This window comes from Dermacentor albipictus, chromosome 3, assembly GCF_038994185.2.
Source record: "Dermacentor albipictus isolate Rhodes 1998 colony chromosome 3, USDA_Dalb.pri_finalv2, whole genome shotgun sequence".
NCBI lineage: Eukaryota > Metazoa > Arthropoda > Arachnida > Ixodida > Ixodidae > Dermacentor > Dermacentor albipictus.
Window position 1 is genome coordinate 119,914,702 of NC_091823.1, and position 23,812 is coordinate 119,938,513.

The 23,812-nt window shown below is 45.0% G+C and overlaps 1 protein-coding gene across 2 annotated transcripts in view; it reads left to right on the forward strand.

Moving 5' to 3' along the window:
* Positions 1–23,812, forward strand: part of LOC135919475 (uncharacterized) — a 138,342-nt gene that overhangs the window by 68,955 nt on the left and 45,575 nt on the right. The window contains exon 4 of one of the 2 annotated variants that reach the window (XM_065453309.2): positions 795–953. The exons of the other annotated variant lie outside the window; for it this stretch is intronic. Coding sequence (XP_065309381.1) covers positions 795–953 — 159 coding nt within the window. The remainder of the gene's footprint in view (positions 1–794; positions 954–23,812) is intronic. 2 annotated transcript variants of the gene reach the window in all.

Consider the following 23,812-nt stretch of genomic DNA (forward strand, 5'->3'; position numbering starts at 1 on the left):
AGCCTGTTCTATGTCATTATATATGAAGGCATTTTCAGTGGCGGATTTGATTTGTGCAAAAATGTGAGTGACAATGGACAGAATTATCGAAAAATTTTGGAATTCAGAATCCGACACTAAAATAAGAGACGCTATTGGCTTTGTGTACAAACGAGCGCGAAGTGTTAAAAAAATCCACGCGGAACTCCTAGTTCTGCGCTTGCGCAGTGTCGCCGACTCTATATAGGTGCGCTAAGCTGCTTCGGTGGGCGATTCGATGGTTCCTTTTAATTCGTTTGATGTAGCGCCAATTAATGATTGACGTACCGTTTTAATTGCAAGGAATTGGTACAATAGGTTATTTGCGAATACTCACAGAACGGCGCTACCATCACTAAAGCTTTACTAGTAGAGAACTCCGGCAACGAATTTAAAAATATATCGTAAACTGACAGCACTGGCTTCGTGCTCCATCTTCGAGTCGTAGTTTGCGAAGCGCAGAGGCAACGACAGGGACTAACGAAAGACGACACCATGGCAGTGATCCTGGTCTTTGTCGTTGCTTGTGCGCTGTTCATTTTAGTAATGTTGCACCAAGAAGCCGAGGTCTCAAGTATTGCGAAGCGCTTGTATACTGTGCGGCCTAGTGCGTCTCGGTGATTCTAGGCGTCCGACCATTCTGGACTCTGAAATGGAACAGTCCACTTCATCGCCAAACGCCCATAATCATACATTTAAAAAAATAAAAAAAAATCTGTGTTCCTCGCAGACATCATTTTCTGACAATTTCCTTCACGATAATTACAATTTCGCAGATGTTGATTGATGGTTACTCACCTATTTATCGCAAAATCTTGGTCGGATCCGATATCGAGTCTCATGTGGTGCTGGGCAGCCACCGAAATCTAATGCTAGCCCCATTCGTATTCTACGAGTCGCACTACACCTTGGATGATGTGGCACCGGCGATCAAGGTAAGACCTTGTTTTCGTGCAATTTTTCCATCTGTTGCTTCGCAGTGTGTACTCGGCGCTTGTAGAACGATAACCATACCTAACACACAGTCTTCCCCGCAGGGGCGTCTGCATCAGCAGGCGTTTGGTGTGTTGCGACACCACGTACCCGAGCACATGGGTTTGGACCCTCCCGCGTGTAGCCGTGCGTGGCTTAGCCGTGTCCGGGGAAAAGGGGATCCTTGGGGTTGAGCCAATGCCGGGTGTTTGGACCTTTACGGCCCCTCGGCGGCGGCAACACACCCCATTGGCCTCGGCTTCACGTAGACGGCACCTCCGGACTGACCCACCCGGGGGAAATCGGCAGTCGCCTTTTCCTGTCCTCCTCTCCAATCTTCGTCTTTCTCTCTCGTCTTTTTCATCTTTCCTGTCTTCTCATCACTTCTCCTCACTTCCTAGTTTCTCGGCGGCAAGGGTTAACCTTGTGTAGCTAGCCTGCCTTGGTTATGCTGTATTTGGTTATAGCAGTGACGTACGGCTGGCGTTGGCAGGGTTTCTATAGCAGGAGCTCCTGTCACGTCCCCCTGTTGGGCTCCATGGTGGGTGGTCGGCATCGTGGCCGAAAACCCAACTGTACTTATGGAAAACGCTTTTCCTAAACTCCCTGATCGCCCTCAGAAACGAGGGCGCACCGAAGAGGTCTCTCAGTTTTTTGGACGCCAAGTCCACAATTTTCCTCGTTTTCATGTAATCCACGCAGAAAAACCAGCTAAACAAGTACGAACAATCTCCCCGTTCCTAGTATTTAAGTCCCTTACCGAAGTTTTTGGCCCAGGATATAAGTTGTCGAGGATGGCTAGCGGTGACCTCCTCTTGGAGCTCCGCGACCAGATGCAATTTCAGAAGCTGCCACAGCTAGTATCATTTGGGGAGACCTAAGTAGTAGTAACCCCACACCGCACGATGAATACCTCCCGCGGCGTTCTCTCGGACGATGATTTGCTGGAGCTCACTGAGGCTGAGCTCTTGGAGGGCTTCAGCGAACAGAATGTTACAAATGTCAAAAGAATTAAGATGAGGCGAGATGGAAAAGAAATCCAAACAAAACACCTGATACTCACTTTCGGCTCAAGTGTCCTCCCCGAGTCCATCGAGGCCGGTTATATCAAACTTCGTGTTAGGCCGTACGTGCCCAATCCTCTCAGATGCTTTAAGTGCCAAAGGTTCGGCCACAGTTCACAGAACTGCCGAGGCCGGCTGACATGTGCCAAGGGTAGTTACACTGAACATTGCTTCGAAACATGCCAGAACACTCCACATTGTGTCAACTGTGATGGCGAGCATGCCGCATACTCGCGGTCCTGCCCGTCATGGAAAAAAGAAAAGGAGATTGTGACAATCAAAGTCAAAGAAAACATATCTTTCAAAGAGGCACGTAGGCGGGTGTCATACCTGTCTAAGGGCAGCTTTGCCGATGTGGCGCGTAAGGGGGCAGCGCCACAATGGCCTCCGGCGGCTGTCCGACCCACAGGCAGTGAGTCGGCAGTTACGCCATCTGCCCCCGTGGCGGTTGCAGCTAGCGCTGCTCCGTCAACACAGCAATAGGGACCATCGACCCCGAAGGTGGGCGCAGCCGAGGCTGCCCCACCCTCTCCGGCCCCTTCCAGCGCTGGCAACAGCCGGCGTAGCCAAATCCCGCAGGGTGCCCCTTCGACCTCCGGGCTGGTGGGCGCAGGGGTCTTGCCCTCCAAGGCAGGACTCTCACTTGTAACTTCTCGCTCGCAAGAGCACGTGTCCGGCGCCTCACAAGAGGCAATGGACACTACACCTGTCCTCAAGGCGCACCAAACGCATAAGGAGCGGCGAGGCTCCCTCGAACGCTCCAGAAAGGACAGAACCCCCGTTATAGGGCCTCGAAAGAGCTCTGTAACCTAAGGCATCACCTCCGTTTCCATAAACACAGCACTTATTTACTTCCAATATGGCTACACAAATCATACAATGGAACGTCAGAGGTCTTCTTAGGAACCTTGAGGACGTACAAGAACTTATCCAAAAAGACAATCCAAAAGTGCTGTGACTACAGGAAACACACTTAAAACCACAACACACAAACTTTCTCCTACCGTATGTCAAGTTTCGCAAAGATCGCGATGATGCTGTCGTATCATCAGGCGGTGTTGCCATTTGTATTCATAAATGCATTTCCTGTAAGCGTTCACAGCTACAAACGGCTCTTGACGCAGTGGCGATTCGAGCTGTTCTCCAAAACAGTCATATTAGCTCTCTTTCCATACCCCCACATTACAAATTAAGGAAACATGAATTCCAATCCTTTATAGATCAATCGGCAGAACCTTATGTTGTTCTTGGCGATTTCAATGCGCACAGCACCCCATGGGGCGGCTCTCGTATGGACGCACGAGGTCGTCTCACTGAACAGTTCCTTTTTTCTTCTGGTGCGTGCTTTCTGAATAAGAAGAAACCCACATATTATTGTCTTGCAAAGAATACCTTTTCTTCCATTGATCTGAGCATAGTTTCCCCGTCCATACTGCCTGAACTCGAATGGGAAGTTACGAATAATCCTTACGGAAGCGACCATTTCCCCATACTATTAAGAACACTTAAAGAAGACGAATATCCACCACAGACTCCGAGGTGGAAGATTGAGACAGCAGACTGCGAGAAATTCCGAAACTTAACTAGTATATCATGGGATGACATGTCCTCGTTAGGAATTGATGCTGCCGTGGAATATTTCACAGCCTTCATAATAGATGCCGCAACTAAATGTATATCACAACTAAATGGATTAGCATGTAAACGGCGTGTCCCGTGGTGGAACGACGATTGCAGGATCGCTCGTAAGAAACAAGACAAAGCGTGGGGGTTGCTACGCGCCTCCCCCACTGCGGAGAATCTTATCAATTTTAAAGAAGTAAAATCCCAAGGCAGGCGAACCCGCCGACAGGCCAGAAGAGAGAGTTGGCAGAAGTTTTTATCTGGTATCAACTCCTATACAGATGAGGCCAAAGTCTGGAACAGGATTAATAGGATAAAAGGGCGACCAACATACTCACTAACTTTGGTGAACACACGGTGAAACACTGAGAGATCAGGCAGACTCACTTGGAGAACACTTTGAGAGCGTGTAGAGTTCAAACCATTATTCGAAATCCTTTTTGCAATACAAATAGAAGAATGTAAGCCAATAATACGAAAATCCAGACAGAATGAACCTTATAACCGGCCGTTCAGTATTCCTGAGTTGAGAGCTGCCTTGACCACATGCAAAAGCTCTGCACCGGGACCTGATAGAGTCATGTACGAAATGATCAGAAACTTACACACTGACACGCAGCTCACACTTCTCACACTTTTCAAAGGTATGTGGGCTGCGGGATACCTCCCATCCACATGGGAAGAAGCGATTGTGGTCCCTGTTCTTAAGCAGGGTAATGACCCTTCCTTGGCGGCAAGTTACCGACCGATAGCTCTTACAAATTGTCTCTGTAAGCTTTTCGAAAAAATGATTAATCGCAGACTCATACACTTCCTTGAACTCGCCAATGTTCTCGATCCCAATCAGTGTGGATTCAGAGAAGGACGATCAACTACCGATCACCTTGTGCGCATTGAAGGAAATATCCGTGATGCATTGGTTCATAAACAGTTTTTCCTATCAATATTCCTCGACATGGAGAAGGCGTATGACACAGCATGGCGTTACGGGATCTTGCGAGACTTGTCGGGAATGGGCATCCGTGGAAATATGCTGAACACTATTGAAAGCTATTTGTCCAATCGTACCTTCCGTGTAAAAGTCGGCAATGAACTGTCACGTCCCTTTACGCAGGAAACTGGTGTACCCCAGGGAGGCGTGCTCAGCTGCACTCTCTTTATCGTTAAGATGAATACACTACGTGCTTCACTACCACCTGCCATTTTTTATTCCGTATGCGTAGATGATGTTCAAATAGGCTTCAAATCCTGCAACCTCACAGTATGCGAAAGAAAGGTACAGCAGGGATTGAACAACGTTTCCAAGTGGGCAGACGAAAACGGATTTAAAATCAACCCCCACAAAAGTTCCTGTGTTCTTTTTACTAGAAAGAGAGGCCTGGTTCCAGATCCTTGTGTTCAAGTCTGTGGACATCAAATACCTATCAACAAAGAACACAAATTTCTAGGTAATATACTAGACTCCAAGCTTACTTTTATACAGCACATTAAATATCTTAAAGAAAAATGTCTAAGGACAATGAACTTACTTAAAATTCTATCCCACTCAACATGGGGTAGCGACAGGAAGTATTTAATGAATGTTTATAAGAGCCTAATTCGATCACGATTGGACTATGGTGCCGTCGTATATAACTCTGCCGCTCCGAGCGCACTAAAGATCCTAGATCCTGTCCCCCATCTAGGTATCCGCTTAGCCACTGGCACTTTCAGAACTAGCCCGATTGAAAGCTTATACGCGGAATCAAATGAATGGTCCCTCCATCTACAGAGAACTTACATAAGCCTTACATATTTCCTGAATATACATTCCAATCATCAACATCCATGTTTTCACACTGTTAACGATATGACATGTACTACACTTTTCTATAACCGTCCCTCTGTAAGACAGCCTTTCTCGCTTCGTGTGAGGGAGCTTAGTGATCAAATCCGTGTCCCACTTCTCGAGCTTCGCCTAATGCACCCAACCAATGTGTTACCACCTTGGGGGTGGCAGCTGATTGAATGTGACATATCCTTTTTAGAAGTGACAAAACATGCACCAGAGATAGAAATCCAAATGCATTTTCTTGAACTCCAGCACAAGCACTTCTGCGCAGAGTTCTACACAGACGCTTCGAAGTCAAATGCCGGGGTGTCTTATGCTGCCTTCGGCCCATCCTTCTCAGAATCTGGTGTACTGCATCCGGAAACAAGTATCTTCACGGCCGAGGCCTACGCAGTACTGTCTTCTCTAAATCACATAAGAAAATCAAAACTTCAAAAATCAGCGATATATACAGACTCCCTAAGCGTTGTGAAGGCCTTGATGTCACCATATAGACACAAAAATCCAGTACCTAATCAACTCTACACCGTCTTGTATAAAGCGTACGTATCTAACCAGCATATCCTTACATGCTAGGTGCCTGGCCATAAGAGCATTGAGGGCAACGTTTTGGCGGACGAGATGGCCACGTCTATCGCATCGCAAGCCGTTAACCCTACCGCTGAGGTGCCTGTCACAGATCTCAGGCCTTTCTTGCGAAGGAGGATGCGCGGCCACAGGCAACGCATGTGGGACGCGGAAACAGATAATAAGCTCCACCTAATTAAGCCAGGGTTAGGACTCTGGCCCTCTACTACAAAATCCCGCCGAACAGATGTCCTATTCTGTCGTCTAAGAATAGGACACACATTTGGCACCCACAATTTTTTACTCACTGGAATTGAGCCCCCAACCTGTGGGAGATCCGGAGAGAGGCTGACCGTCCTCCATGTCCTCCTCGAGAGTCGGAAAGCCGAATCTGACAGAAAGAAACATTTTCCGTTAGCATACCGTCAGCATATTTCCCTTCATCATGTAATGTTACTCGGCCCAGAACCGCTCTTCGACACTAACGCAGTCCCAAGTTATCTGAAAGATGTGTTGCATGTTGTTAGCCCCACATGTTCGTAGCGTCTCCTCTCTACAGAGGATGGCGCTGTGATAGTTCTTTCGTAGAGCACGTGCCTCTAGGCCCTTGTGTTTCAAGGGCTCTGGCGAGGCAACAGTGCTCCAGGCATTTTTACTATCTCATATATTTTTTATTCTGCATCATTCTTTTACGATGGATTTTAATGTTCATAGTATTCGTCATTTATCATCGCCATAATTTTATAGCAAGTAGATTTTACGCACTCTACAGCGACTATTTTAGGCCACTTTACAGCCAAGTCACATCTTCCACAATACATCGTCAACATCACCACTTGTCATGGCGCTCTTTGGCCAAGCCTGGCCCTTGCGCCACAAAACACCGCACATCATCATCAACACACAGTCTTTCCCGTTCTCAGCCATGATAAGTCACAGTCGACCAGCACGGAATAGCAAAGAGGGTGACAGAACATACATCGCAGTTCTCAGTACGCACACTCCTTGTGCTGTATCACTACGTGGTCCCAACTCAAAGGGCACAGTGACATGGGAAAATATTCCCTCGAGCAGAGTCATGAAAGCTCCTCATAACTCTTCGACTAACTGAAACCCTGCTGACAGTGCCTATGGGCCTGTAATGTTTACGTATTGTTACACATTCACGCGTGATCTCCAAACCATTCCTTTCCTGTCCCTTCGCTCACCACCATGACCTGGTATACTCTAGCAAAAAACATTAGAAGACTGCGAACTAAAGGCCTCCTCTGCAAAGAACTGGTCTCCGTAACTCGTCGTTTACGTTGTGGGGAATTCCAAGGACCAAGCTCCGGCTACTGTTTCGAGCAAGTTCTGTGCCGGTATTCAGCGTCTTCTCCCGAGTGATCTTGCTGAGCCTAGACCAGCGACAAAAATTTCAAAAGAATAAACCAATTCTCCCACCCGCAAAGGCGTCAGCTTGAGCAAGCGTTTTATGTGTTGCGACACCATGTACCCAAGCACATGAGGGTATGACCCTCCCGCGTTTAACCGTGCGTGATTTAGCCGTGTCCGGGGATAAGGCGATGCTGGGGGTTGAGCCAACGCCGGGTGTTTGGACCTTTATCGCCCCTTGGTGGCGGCCACACATCTCTTTGCCCTCCGCTTCACGTAGGCGGTACCCCCGGACTGACCCACCCGTGGAAAATCGGTAGTTGTCTCTTGCTGTCCCCTCTACAATCTTCGTCTTTCTCGCTTCCTTTCAGTATTTCCTGTTTTCTACTCACTTCAGTTTCTCGTTTTCCAGGCAGTAAGGGTTAACCATGTGTATCTACCCTGCCGTGGGTACGTATATTAGGTTATAGCGGCGTTGTACAGCTGACGTCTACAGGTATTTTCCTAACCTCGCAGCGTCGCCTTGTTGCGCTCGGGGGTAGGTGGCTACCCACGCCACTGAATATTTAATCCAAGAAAGTCATGGCAAATGAATTACCCCCCCCCCCCCCCTTCAGATCGCCCTTACAAAATCTGGCGCCCCGAAGCAACTAATGACATGTTACCACAATGTCACGTGGATTACCGCTTTTATCGAATTCTGGTTTTTCGCCCATGGATCCAATCTCTATTGACTGGGTTGGTGTTAGCTGCCTAATAAACAATCAAAAAACGTCCTCCTCTGCCGGCCCAGACTGCCTGAACTCAAAAATCTTGAAGTGTACTGATGTATTTTCTGCTGTTATCTTGTCACACATTTTCACTCAGTCATTACAGCAGTCTGTTCTTCCAAACGACTGGTGCGTGGGAAAGGTGATTCCAGTTCATAAATCAGGTAACACACACTTACCCAGCAATTACAGGCCTATCTCACTAACTAGCATTTCATGTAAAATTCTTGAGCATATAATATATTCACATTTGGCTGAGTTTTTAGAATCAAACTCCTTTTTCAACCCCTGTCAACATGGTTTCCGTAAGTTCTTTTCCTGTGAAACACAGCTCTTAACATTTACTAATGATCTCTTTGCAATTTCTGATCTAGGTACCGACATTGACTGCGTATTTCTTGATTTTGCGAAGGCCTTTGACTCTGTGACCCATGATTTACTTCTGCTTAAGCTGTCTCAACTTAACATGGACGCAAATGTACTCGAGTGGATAAAAAACTTTCTTTCTAACAGGACGCAGTTTGTAAACGCTAATAACTGTAATTCTCGGTTTTCTAACGTACCAGCAGGTGTTCCTCAAGGGTCAGTCCTGGGTCCACTTCTCTTTCTAATCTATATTAACGATCTTCCGAACTGCGTTCTTTCCTCTTCCATAAAGCTTTTCGCGGATGACTGTGTTCTCTACCGTAAAATTACTAACCCTTCAGATTCCCAAGAGCTGCAGGACGACCTTAACCGCGTAATTGAGTGGTGTTCTAATTGGTGCATGCAACTAAATTCAAATAAATGCAAGGCCATGCGTATATCTCGTAACACTGCCACGCACACCTACTTTATTAATGGTGCACCTGTGACGTCAGTTAGCTCTTACAAGTATCTCGGCCTTCACATATCAAATAACCTTTCTTGGCACTCGCATATTGACTATGTTACTAAAAACGCTAATAGCATGCTTGGTTACTTACGCCGTAATTTTAGCTCTGCCCCTTCTTCCCTGAAGCTAACCCTTTATAAAACTTTAGTTCGCTCCAAATTGGAATATGCTTCAGCCATTTGGGATCCGACTCAGTCGTCATTAGTTTCTTCTCTTGAAAGTATTCAAAACCGCAGTGCACGCTTTATATTATCTAATTATTCTCGCTATGCAAGTATTTCTTCAATGAAACGAACTCTTAACTTACCTGATCTTTCGTCACGCCGCAAATATTCCCGTCTCTCCCTTTTTCACAAAGTTTTTCACTTGAACCCCCTTTTAAAAGAGACCCTTCTTACCCCTCCGTCATATATTTCTGCCCGCACTGACCACAGCCTTAAAATCGGGGTGCCATTGTGCCGTACTAACCGGTACAGTGACTCATTCATCCCCAGGACAAGCACGGACTGGAATCGCCTTCCCGCCTCAATCGCACTCATCACCGACCCTACTAACTTCAAAACCGCCGTTCAGAATGCCTTTTGTTAATATCTTTTGTAAATTTTTTGTTAATACTTGTTTGTATTTTTTTATTTTTTACTGCATTACTTCTTGTTTTGACTCCACTCCTTTCTGTAACGCCTTCGGGCCTTGAAAGTACGTGAAATAAATAAATAAACTAATGGTTGAACTTTAACAAGCAACTTAGAAACATTGCCACGCTAGCATGTGATGCACAGTGAAGCCTCCACTCCAATGAGAACACTATCTACATTCCTAGTGGCAAAATGTCTCATTGAAAAAATTGGAAAGCAATACAAGGACTCAGAGAGGTCATCTGGGAACCTCCTTCTCTAACTCAAAACCAGAAACCAAGTAGGAAAGTTGGCTGTTCACACCAGCGTCGGTGACATCAAAGTCACAATCTCAGCACAAACATAAACAAGGGCGTGATATCAGCTCTCTTGAAGCTGAGCGATGAAGAACTCTTGGAACATTTCCAAGAGCAAAATGTACTCAAAGTTCAAAGAATGACTCTCCGAGGAAATGACGAACAAATCGCAAACAAACACGCCATTCTTACTATTGGTACCAGCATACTGCCTAGTACACTTGATGCAGGGTATGTGAAGATCAACGCCGGAGCGTATAACCCAAACCCGAGGCGGTGTTTCAAGTCCCCGAGGTTCGGACATGCATTGCAATCATGGAGAGCTAAATCGAGATGTTCAATGTGTAGTGCCAATGATCAACCATGGGCAAATGCAGTGCTCCTCCACACTGTACAAGCTGCAAAGGAGATTATCCAGCGTATCGCGATATTGCCCTTGCTGGAAGAAGGAGAAAGAGATAATTGCTCTTACGGTGAGAGAAGATCGCCTTTTATGAAGCAAGAAAGGAGCTATCGCACTTACCTCAGACAGCCCCGCAGGGGCGTCTGCGTCAGCAGGCGTTTGGTGCGTTGCGACACCACGTACCCGAGCACACGAGGGTTGGACCCTCCCGCGTGTAGCCGTGTGCGGGTCAGCCGTGTCCGGGGAAAGGGGGATCCTGGGGGTCGAGCCGATGCCGGGTGTTTGGACCTTTAAGGCCCCTCGGTGGAGGCAACACACCTCTTTGGCCTCTGCTTCACGTAGACGGCACCCCCGGACTGACCCACCTCGGAGAAATTGGTAGTCGCCTCTTCCTGTCTCTTTCTCCTCGAATCTTCATCATTCCCTCACTTTCTGGCCTTTCCTATCTTCTTCTCTCTTCTGTTCACTTCCTTTCTCCTTGGTGGCAAGGGTTAACCTTGTCTGGCTATCCTACCTTGGGTACGCCATATTTGGTTATAATGATGGCGTACGACTGGCATCGTGCAGACTTGTACGCAAGCTCTGCCACGTGGCTCCATGGTGGGCGGTCGGCGCTGTTGCCGGACAAACACATTCTCCTATGGCAGCGCAATCGTCTGTAGTCTATGATCGGCGTCTGAAAAGATGCCGCACCGAAGTGCCATTACAATTCTCCTTTCGTAGCAACGCTCCATCTTTGCCCAAATACTATGTGGTCCACAGTGAAAGCAACAAGCCTGTTAGAAAACTCTCTCCGTTCCTGTTAGCCAAATTCCCGAAAGATAAAATCGGACAGACATACAAAGCCTCCAAAATGTCTAGCGGGGACCTCCTCCTAGAACTCAATTACAAAGATCAAGCAGATAAGCTCTTTAAACTTACCCGTATTGGCGAGACGACAGTGACTGTTTCACCCCATAGAACACTTAATACAAGCAGGGGAGTAATATCTGAAGAAGACTTTATCAGTTTAAGCAACGAGGAACTGCTGGAAGGTTTCTAGGAACAGAATGTCAGCAAAGTACAAAGAATAGTAATCCGCAGAAACGATGAAGAAATCTCCACCAAACATGTTATACCCACTCTCGGAACAAGCGTAATGCTTACCTCGCTTGATGCAGGTTATGTCACAGTCAATGTGAGACCATATATTCCTAACGCCAGACGATGTTTCAAGTGCCAAAGATTTAGACATGCTTCAAATGCATGCCGAGGACAAACAACGTGTGCTAAATGCAGCTCCAACGAACACTAATCTGAGAATTACACCTCTTCCCCACATTGTGTTAACTGAAAGGGAGATCATCCAGCTTTTCGCGCTCCTGCCCTTGCTGGAAAAAAGAAAGTCATTGCTCTAACTGTCAAAGAAAAAATCTCGTTCCATGAAGTCAGAAAACGGCTATCGAACCTTTCTAGAAGTTATGCCGATGTGACGCAGATGGGGGCAGCGTTACAGAGGTCTCAGGAGTCGTCCGAGACCAGGCATACTGGGCTCTCGGTCCTCTAGCGCCTCAGAGAGAGCGATGGAGGTCGGCACAAAAACCCCGGTGTCATTGACACCGAAGGACAAGCGCTCTCTCGAGCGCGGTAAGAGGGACAAAATCCGAATAACCATTCAAAATAAGAAAGCAATAACCTAAAGGTTATCACTCATTTGTATTAGCCTTTTGAAATCCACGTCACCTAACATCTCAGCTATTATTCTTTCCGTAGTGCCATTTCCTACCTTTCAATTTAAAAATGGCTTTTATCATCCATTGGAATTGTAGAGGTCTTATGCACAATATAGGTGACATCAAAGACATCATCAACAGCTTTTCAGCAGTTGCAGTATGTCTCCAGGAAGCAAATCTCGGTCCAAAAATAGTCAAATTCTCAAAGGTTTCACTGTTGTCAGAAGGGACCGCGAATGTTCCAGCCGTTTGTCAGGTGGAGTGGCTATAGTCGTGCAGGGCGGCACTCCTACCCGAAATGTCCAATTAAGTACGTATTGAGAGGCCGTAGCTTCACCATCCTATCCTACAAAGCCATCACCATTTACTGACTATATATTCCACCCCACACACATTTTACTATTAAAGACTCAGAAAATCTAACAGATCAGTTACCGGAGCCATTTGTCTTAGTTGGAGATTTTAATGCTCATTGTAATTTTCGGGGCAGTGTCAAAACTGACCAAAGAGGGCAACTCGTTGCAGATTTTATTCTATCAAATGACATCTGTCTTTTAAAGTCAGGTGCGCCAACTTATTTCTCACCGACTTCCCGCACTTTTAGTTGTTTAGATTTAGCTTTTTGCTCGCCCTCTCTTTTTACTGATCTTAAATAGGAAGCTCCCGATACGTCATATGGTAGCGATCACTTACCCGCACTTATCAAACTCCTATAATCGCCACAAACCCTAATTACTTGACCACGCCCATGGAAATTACAGCTCGCTGAGTGGCAGGTTTTTGTGGAGAACGCGAAACTGGAAGATGTCTTTTCGCCAGAGCTTAGTATTGATAAATTTAATAAAAAATCACTGATGTTATAATCTCAGCGGCAGAAAAGGCAATACCACAAACATCGAGCCTTCTGCGCAAAAAAATCGACCCCTGGTGGACTCCTGAGTGCACAGAAGCAAAAGAGCTGCAAAATAGGGCCTGGGGCATTTTACGAAGACACCCCACCTATAACAACCTCTTAGGCTTTCAGCAGGCCAAAGCCAAAGCACGGTTTATCAGAAGGCAGACAGAAAAATCATTGTGGAAAAAATACGTATTTTTACTAAACAGTTCAGTCACATCTAAAAGAATGTGGGAACAGGTTGGAAAGTTTCAGGGAGATTACACATCTTACACAATACCGTTACTTACAAGTCCAGGCACACAAACAACAATACAGGAACAGGCAGACATACTTGGAGAACATTTCCGCGATGTATCCAGTTCAGGGAAATATACGAATGAATTTTTACAATACAAACAGTCTGTTGAAAAACAGAAGCTGCCCACTACTGGCGCATCAAATGAACCGTACAATTCCCCCCTCACACAACAAGAAATAAACAGAGTTCTTTCTGCAGGGACAAACACAGCGCCAGGTCACGACCGTATCACTACGCCATGCTGGCTCATCTATCCCAAGCATCTGTAGACGCTCTCCTTAAATTTTCGAACTTAATCTGGGAATCTGGCCAAATGCCGGAAGAGTGGAAAAAGGCAATAGTAGTTCCATTTCTAAAAGCCGGTAAATCCCCAACATCCGCAAGCTGCTACAGACCTATTGCCCTCACAAGCTGTTTGGCAAAATCATATGAAAGCATTATCACTATAGGACTCATTTATTTTAGAATCAAGAAACCTTATTGAACCCCACCAGTGTGGATACAAAAAGAGCTGTTCAACTACTGAACATCTTGTCCGTCTAGAACATGAAATTCGATATGCATTTTTACACAAACAACATTGTCTTACAGTTTTCTTCGATTTACAAAAAGCCTATGATACCACATGGAGATATGAAACTTTAAGAGATCTGGCTGACCTCGGCATCCGGGGTAAAATGCTAAACTGCCTAGCTGATTTTATGTCTAATAGAACATCTCAGGTACGTCTGGGCTCAGTACACTCTCATACATTTAAACAAGAAAACGGTGTTCCACAAGGCTGTGTTCTCAGCACGACACTCTTTATAGTAAAAATTAACTCAGTTAATAAGATCATACCGTCATCTCTTATGCACTCTTTATACGTAGACAATCTCCAAGTGGCTTGCCGCGCCTCAAATTTGCTAACCTGTAAAAGGCAGCTTCAACTCACAATAAATAAACTTACACAATGGGCAAACAAAAATGGTTTCCGTTTCTCTACACAGAAAATAGTTACTGTTTTGTTCTCTCAGAAACGAGGGCTGCACAGCGATCCAGTCCTAAAGTTCAAGGACACCATACTGCCGGTGAAACAAAACCACAAGTTTTTAGGGGTAATCTTTGACAGCAAAATTAACTTCCTAACTCACATAAAAACACTAAAGATTAAAGCAAATATATCTCTAAACACCCTTAAAATTTTGTCTCATAAGCACTGGGGTTCCGACCGAACGTGGCTTTTACGTTTTACCGGTCTCTTGTGGGTAGCCTTTTAGACTACGGCTCAGCCAGACAGTCCTACATCCAACGACTTAATACAGTACATAACCTTGACTGCGATTGGCAAGTTGTGCCTACAGAACTTCACCTATTCAAAGTTTACACGTCGAGTGTAATGAACCCTCCTTACAGCAGCGCAGAGCATTACTCACTTTTTCCTACGTACTCAGAATTCATTCATCGCGGCAACACATGTGCTACAACATCCTCACACAATGCAACTCACGCTTACACTATACAAATAATCCGAACATGATTAGGCCACTTGGCCTGCGGTGTGAGCAATACTGTTGGATTATGACATTCCCCACGAAGCCCTCCAGGTTGCCAAGAAACCACAACGGTTGGCCCCATGGCACGATTTCGCACAGTTGTGCGACTGGACATTAACACATCTAAGGAAAAGAGACACTCCACGCGAACACATTATACAAGAATTCCATGCTCTTCAGGACAAATATCAAAATAACATGCAATATTACACTGATGGCTCTAAAACAAAAGATCACGTGGGTGTGGAGGCCGTAACGGAAAATTGGGAAACAAGTAACCGATTGCCACAACATGCTTCTGTTTTCACGTCCGAAGTTTTCCGTATATGGGCTGTTGTTAAAAAGATTATCGCTGATAAACACAAAAATGCAGTCATATACACAGATTCTTTAAGCACACTGAAGGCTCTACATGTGAAATCTGAGTGTGAACCCCTGATTGGAGACATATTAAACATGGTGGCTTTTAAGGAATACGGCAGGTGAATTCGTTTCTGCTGGGTCCCAAGCCATGTTGGGATACCAGGTAACGAAGCAGCTGATAGATATGTATTGATGACCGCGCACAAACACATTACAAACACAACACTCCCATATAAAGATAGCATCCGTGCAATTAGAAAAGCTTTAACGGCAAAATGGCAACGCGAATGGGACCACTGTGCCGACACCAAGCTACATCTCACTAAACACATAGTTGGCGAGTGGAAGTCATGTTATCATCAAGAGCGGTTCATCGAAGTAGCTTCATGCCGACTACGCATTGGGCACACATACCTCACACACAATTATTTACTTACGAAAGAAGACACACCAACATGCGAGAAATGTCAAGAACCACTAACGGTTATGCACATATTACTGACATGTACGCATATTGAAACACACAGACGAGCACTTTTGCACAAATTACATCAACTACACATACCTTTACACCCTGCTCTAATTTTAGGTGATGATCCACTAGTACCATTATGTGACGTCCGTAAATTTCTAGATGGCACTCGCTTTTTGCATAAAATATAGATTAACAAAGTCTTCTTTCATAAACTGGATCTTAAAACACCTCGTGTTTGGCGCAGCATAGCCTGAGCCGCTTTTGCGCCATTAAATCCTATTTAACTAACTTACCTCAGACAACCTATGCCAGTGCGGTGCGGCAGGGGGCAGCGGCGCATTGGTCTCACAGGTCTACAGGGACCACAGTCAGTGGCACAGTACTAGCTCCATCAACCCTTTTGGCAGCAGCAGCTAGTGCTACCCCATCATCATCAAAGACGGGCCTGCAGACCCCGGTTTCGCAAAGGCCTAGGCTAAACCATACTTCAAGGCTTCAGACGCGCGTCTCAGCGCCTGGTTCTGGATCATCCAGCGCCTCCGAGAAGGCTACGGAGGTGGATGCAAGAACTCCGGCGCCGTGGAAGCCAAAGGATCAGCGCTCTCTGGAGCGAACTAAGAAAAATAAGCCCTGAGTAACTGTGCCCAGAAAGCGACCGGTAACCTGAACGGTTCCCGTTGTTCCAATAGTACACTTTTAACACATGTCACCTACAATTGTTGAGTGCATAAACATAAATTAACATTCGCAGTGCCGCCTTTATGGCTTTTACCATACACTGCAATTCTTGAGGACTGATTCACAATTTAGGTGACATTAAAAAGATAAATAAGTTCTCGCCAGTCGTATTTTGCATACAGGAAACAAATTTAGGCCTTAACCACAGTAAATTCCTCAAAGGTTTCACCGTAGTACGAACGGACCGCGAACACTGCAACCGTTCGTCAGGAGGAGCCGCTATAGTCATGCAAGGTGGCACTCCTACCAAAAACATTCAATTAAATACGTATTTCAAAGCTGTAGCTGTCACTGTTATATTATATAAAACTGTTACCATCTGTTCAGTGTATATTCCACCTCACATCCACGTTACGATTAGAAAACTAGAAAACTTAATAGAACAGCTGCCTAAGCCTTTTCTAAATGTAGGAGTAATGTTCATTCTACTGTTTGTGGCAGCGATAAAACTGACCAGATAGGGCAGCTCATTGACTCAGGTGCGCTAACCTATTTCTCGGCTACTTCACGGAATTTTTGTTGCCTAGATTTAGCCTTCTTCTCACCATGCAATGTTAGTGATTTTAAATAGGAATTCCTGAACACATCATATGGCAGCGATGACCTACGTGCACTCATCAAACTCGCATAATCATCACACCTTTACAAATGTTAAACCGGGCACTGCAAAGTGTATCTTGGTCACTGGCCGCTTTTCATGAAACACGCAAAACTCAAGAAAGTATTTTTGAGTGAACCAAGTAGAAACAAAACTAATAAAAAGTTAATTGCGGTCTTAATTTCAGCGGCAGAAAAGGCAATAACTCATACACCTAGCCCTGTGCGCAAGAAAATCTACCCCTGGTCGACTCCTGAGTGTACAGAAGCAAAAAAGCTTCAAAATAGGGCCTGGGGAATCTTACAAAGATGCCCCACCTGTTCCAACCTCTGATGCTTTAAACATGCCAAAGCCAAAGCACGATCTATCCGAAGGCTGGAAGAAAAATCATCGTGGAAGAAATACATTTCTTCAATAAACAGTTCAGTCACATCTAAACAAATGTGCGAACAGGTTGGTAAGTTTCGGAGAGATTACTCATCCTGCACAATACCGGTACTTACTAGTCCAGGCACACAAAAAACCCTACACGAAAAGGCAGCTATGCTTGGCGAAAGCTATTGTGGCGTCTCCAGTTCAGTGAATTAAACAAAGGAACTTTTAAAGCACAAATAGTCTGCTGAAATACAGAAGCTTCCCACTACTGGCGCGTCAGATGAACTGTACAATTCCTCTCTCACACAACAAGAAATTAACAGAATGCAGGAAAAAAAAAGCAGCGCCAGGTCACGACCGTATTCACTACGCCATGCTCGCACATGTATCTCAAGCATCAGTAGACGCTCTCCTAAAATTTTGCTACATAATCTGGGAATCTGGTATAATGCCGATAGAGTGGAAAAAGGCAATAGCAGTTCCTTTTCTAAAAGCCGGTGAATCCCTAACATCCGCAGGCAGCTAAAGACCCATTGCCCTCACAAGCTGTTTGGCAAAATCATATGAAAGCATTATCTATAAAACACTCAGTTATTTCAGAATAAAGAAACCTAAGGACACCTACCGGTGCGGATACAAAAAGGGTTGTTAAGCTACTGACTATCTTGTCGGTCTAGAACACGAAATTCGATGTGTGTTTTTACACAAACGTCACTGTCTTGCAGTTTTCTTTGATTTAGAAAAAAACTTATGATAGCACGTGGAGATATTGAATCTTAATGACCTCGCTGACCTTGGTATTCGCGGTAAAATTCTGAACTGCCTAGCTAATTTTATGTCTAATACATTTCAGGTACGTCTCAGCTCAGTACACTCTCATGCATTTACACAAGAAAATGGCGTTCCACAAGGCTGTGTTCTCAGCACGACACTGCTCATAGTAAAAATAAACTCAGGTAATAAGATTATACCGTCGTCTCTTATGCACTCGTATACGTAGACAATTTCCAGGTAGCTTGCCGTGCCTCAAGTTTGCCAAACTGTGAAAGGCACCTTCAAATCACAATAAATACACTTACACAATGGGCTAAAAATATTGGTCTCCGTTTTTCCACTGAGAAAACAGTTACTGTTTTGTTTTCTCAGAAACGACTGCTGCACAACTATCCAGTCCTGAAACTGAATGAGGCCATACTGCCCCGAATGACGCCATTCTGCCCATCACAAGTTTTCAGGAGTAACAATTGACACCAAACTAAACTACCTAGCTCACATAAAAACACTAAGGATATTGAACGCTTTATTTGCTTTTATCATAAAGTTTTATCTCATAAAAACTGGGGTTCCGACCGAACGCCTCTTTTATGTATCGACCGCTCTCTTGTGCGCAGCATTCTAGACTACGGCTGCGGGATTTACGGCTCAGCCAGGCAGTCTTACATTCGACGACTTGATCTAGTATATAACCTTGAACTGCGACTAGCACGTGCTGCCTACAGAACATCACCTGTCCCAAGTTCATACTTTGAGTGTAATTAACCTTCCTTACAACAGCGCAAATAATTACTCACTTTTTCCTAAGTGTTCAGAGTTCAGTCTTCAGCAGAAGACACATGGTACAACATCGTCACAGAATGAAACTCACGCTTACACTGCATAAATAAACAGAGCATAATTAGGCCGCTTGTCCTGCGATATCAGAAATATCGTCGGGAGTATGACATTTCTCAAGAAGTCACCCAGGTTGCCAAAATACCCCAATGATTGCCACCGTGGTACGATTTCACATAGTTATGTGACTGGACATTAACACATTTAAAGAAAATAGACACGCCACGCAAACAAATTGTACAGGAATTCGGGGCTCTTCAGGGCAAATATCAAGGTAACATATTTCGCACTGATGGCTCGAAGAGAAGAACACGTGGGTGTAGGAGCCGTAACGGAAAATTGGGAAACAAGTATACGTTTGCCAAACATGCCTCTATTTTCCCTGCTGAGGTTGGTGCTGTACGGGTTGTTCCCAATATTATCACTGACAAACACAAAGCTACAGTCATATACACCAATTCCTTAAGTACTCTAAAGGCTCTACATCTGAAATCTGAGTGGAAACCCCTGCTGGTGTAATATGGGGCATCGTGGCGCTAAGCAAATACGGGAGATCAATTCGTTTCTGCTAGGTCCCAAGCCATGCTGGAATATAGGGTAATGAAGCAGCTGATAGATGTGCTTCGATGGCAGCGTACAAAGAGATAATAAAAGCAACAATTCCATATAAAGATAGTATCCGTGTGATTAGGAAAGCCTTAACGTCAAAGTCCATTGTCCATTGCGCGGACAATAAGCTACATCTCACTGAACCCGTACTTGTTGAGGGGAAGTCGTGTAACCACCAGCAGCGGTTCATTGAAGTTGTTTTATGCCGACTATGGATTGGAAACACAGACCTCACACCCAATTATTGACTTACAAAAGAAGACGCACCAACATGCAAGGAATGCTAAGAACCACTAACAGTTATGCATATATTACCCACATGCAGAAATATAGAAGTACACAGACGAAACGTTTTACTTAACTTATATCAACTACTCATACCTTTACACTCTGCTTTAGTTTTAGATGATCCGCTAGTCTCATTACCTGACCTGCGTAAATTTCTAGACGACACTGTCTTTTTTACACAAAATATAGATTATTAACACATCCTTTCTCTTGCTAGATTGATTTAGAACACCTCTTGTTTGGCGCAACACAGCCTTAGCCGCTTTTGTGCCCCCATTCCACATTTAACAAGCAGCAAGCTAATTATCCTATTCATGTAGTTGCGGCACAACATGCGCGGATCCCGCAGCGGCGTCTCCGTAAGCAGGCGTTTGGTGTGATGGGACACCACGCACCCGAGCACGCGTGGGTTGGACCCTCCCACGTATAGCCGTGCGCGGCTTAGCCATGTCTAGGGAAAGGGGGATCCTGGGGGTTGAGCCGATGCCGGCTGTTCGGACCGTTAAGGCACCCCGGCGCAGGCAACACACTCTTTGGCCTCTGCTTAACATAAACGGCACTTCCAGACTGACCCACCTGGAGGAAAATAGCAGTGGCCTTTTCCTGTATCTCTCTCCTCAAATATTCGTCTCTCCCACTTTTTGGCCTTCCCTGTCTTCTTCTCTCTTTACTTGATTTCACCTTGTCGGCAAGGGCTAGCCCTTTGTGGCTATCCTACCTTGGATACACCATATTTGGTTATAGTGGTGGCGCATGATTGGCATCGTGCAGACCTGTGCGCAAGCTCTGCCGTGTCCCTCATTGGGCTCCGGGCGGACTGCGGCCTCCCTTCTTTGGGCTCCATCCTTTACAGCCTGCTTTAATTTTAGGAGATGATCCGATAGTTCCATTACCTGACGTGCATAAGTTTGTAGATTACACTGGCCTTTTACATGAAATGTACATCAACATCGCCTTTTGATTTAAATTGGATTTTAAAACACTTTCTGTTTCGCGCAGCATAGCCTTAGCGACTTTTGAGCCAGTAAACCACATTTAACTAACTAGCTAGATCCTATCGACAATTTAGGCATCCACTTTGCTACAGGCGTCTTCAGGGCCCTGTGAAGGGCCCTTCCTGTGCAAGACTGTTGCGCAGAGGTGCACTGGTTCCGGAACTAATTAACACACGGGGAATGGTAAACGTCATTCATTCATTCATTCATTCATTCATTCATTCATTCATTCATTCATTCATTCATTCATTCATTCATTCATTCAATCATTCATTCATTCATTCAGTCATTCATTCAACTCCTACTTAACAAGTTGCTAGCTGCCATTCCACATAATCTGCCCATTCAGGAGCAGCCAGTAAATCTGCTAACTCGATTTAGGCAAGAAAGTTTATTTTTTCTATAACGTCACCATTTTGTATCCCATTCGAAACTAATGATGATGATGATGACGTGTGGAGTTTATGGCGCAAGGGCCAGGTTTGGCCAAAGAGCGCCAAGCCAATGGTGATTATATCGAACTGAAGCAATATATTACGAGCAATGAATGTTATGGGGCTGTAAAGGGGCCTAAAAGATGGCCGCTGTAAAGTGTGTAAGAGCTACATGTAATAAAACTATGACAATTGCTATGAAGTGTGCCAGAGACTCGAAAGGTGCATTGTAAAAGAGTTACGATGTACGATTGGTTATTTGGATAAAAATTCGAAAAGCACTACTGCCCTAACAGATTCCTTGAAGCCCAAGGACCTGTAGGCGTGTGCTGTACAAAGACTAATATAACAGCATCATCCTCTGTAGAGAGGATGTTCTACAAAACATTTGGACTATTGACATGCAAGACCACATCTTTCAAGAAATCCAGGACAGCTTTGGTGGTAAAAAGGGGTCCTTTGCTTATAAACATAGCAGGATGGAGAGGGAGACAATAACGGCATGCTAGAGGAAAATGTTTCCTTCTTTCTCTTTCGGCTTCCCGACACTCCACGAGGACGTGGAGGACGGTGAGCCTTTCACCACATCTACCACAGGTAGGAGGTTCGTTGCCAGTAAGCAGATAATTGTGAGTACCATATGTGTGTCCTATTCTGAGCCTACAGAATAGGACATCATACCGTCTTGTTTTTGTAACGGGGGGCCAGAAACCTATCGTTGGCTTAATCAAATGCAGCTTATTATTTGTTTCTTTGTCCCACATGCGTTGCCAGTAGCTTCGCAGTTTCGTTTGAAACGCTTGAGGTCTGTGGCAGGAATAGCGGTGGTGGAGTTACCAGCTTGAGGTGTAATTGATGTGGCCATTTGGTCGGCCAGCACATTGCCTTCGATGCATCTATGACCAGGGACCCAGCATATTGTCACATATATACGAGACAAATAAATATTGCACAAGAGACAGTAAAGCTCAGTGAAAACATTATTTTTGTGTTTTCGTAAGGACATTAGTGCTTTTGCAACACTTAATGAGTCCGTGAATATTATCGCTTTCTCTAGTTTTAATTTCTTTATGTGTTTTACCGCAGGCAGTACTGCATAGGCCTCTGCAGTAAAGATGCTTGTATGGGGGTTCAGTACACCTGCTTCAGAGAAAGATGGTCCAACAGCCGCGTGAGACACACCAAAATGCGATTTTGATGCATCAGTGTAATATTCCGGACAACAGTACTTCAATTGCAGTTCATGGAAATGCATTCGTATTTCGAACTCTGATGCGTATTTTTTAACTCTTACAAAAAATATAATGGAATCTATCACCTGCCAATCCCAAGGCGGTAGCTGTTTCGCTGGAGGCATAAAGTGGTGTTCGAAGAGTGGAACATCCATTTCAACACTAAGCTCCCTCACACGGAGTGAGAAAGGTTGTCCCACAGAGGGTCGATTATGGAAAAGTGCAGTACATGTCGAATCGTTAATAGTTTCACAACATGTAAGTTCAGGATTAGAGTGCGCTTTAAGGAAATATGTGAAGCTGGTGTAAGATCTCTGCAGATTGAGTGACCACTCATTCGATTCTACATATAAGCTTTCAATGGGGCTAGTTCTGAATGTGCCTGTGGCCAGACGGATACCCAGGTGGTTGACGGTATCGAGCATCTTTAGTGCAATCGGGGCGGCAGAGTTGTATACCATGGTGCCATAGTCTAACCGTGATTGAATGAGGTTCTTATAAATATTCATTATATACTTCCTGTCGCTACCCCATGTTGCGTGTGATAGTATTTTGAGTAAGTTCATTGTTTTTGGACATTTAGCTTTGAGATACTGTATGTGTTGGATAAAAGTAAGCTTAGAGTCAAGTATTATAGCTAGGAATTTGTGTTCCTTGTTGACAGGCATTTCTTGTCCACACAGTTCCATGCACGGGTCGGGAACTAGGCCTCTTTCTTGTAAAGAGAACACACGAACTTTTGTGGGGGTTGATTTTAAACCCATTTTCGTCTGACCACTTAAATAGCTTGCTCAATCCCTGCTGTACTTGTCTTTCGCACACTGCAAGGTTACAGGATTTAAAACCTATTTGTATGTCTTCTACGTAGATGGAATAAAATATAGCTGGTGGCAATGAAGCGCGGAGTGTATACGTCTGAACAATAAAGAGGGTGCAGCTGAGCACACCTCCCTGGGGTACACCTGTTTTCTGTATAAATGGAAGTGAGAATACATTCCCGACTTTCACGCGGAAGGTATGATTCGACAGATAACTTTCCATCAGGTTTAGCACATTGCCACGGATGCCCATTCCCGACAGGTCTCGCAAGATCCCGTATCGCCACGTTGTGTAGTACGCTTTCTCCATATCGAGGAATATCGAAAAGAAAAATTACCGACGATTACGTTACTTCCTAATGCGAAATTTGAGCGCAGCAAATAAGCTGTTTCACCTTTTCGATAG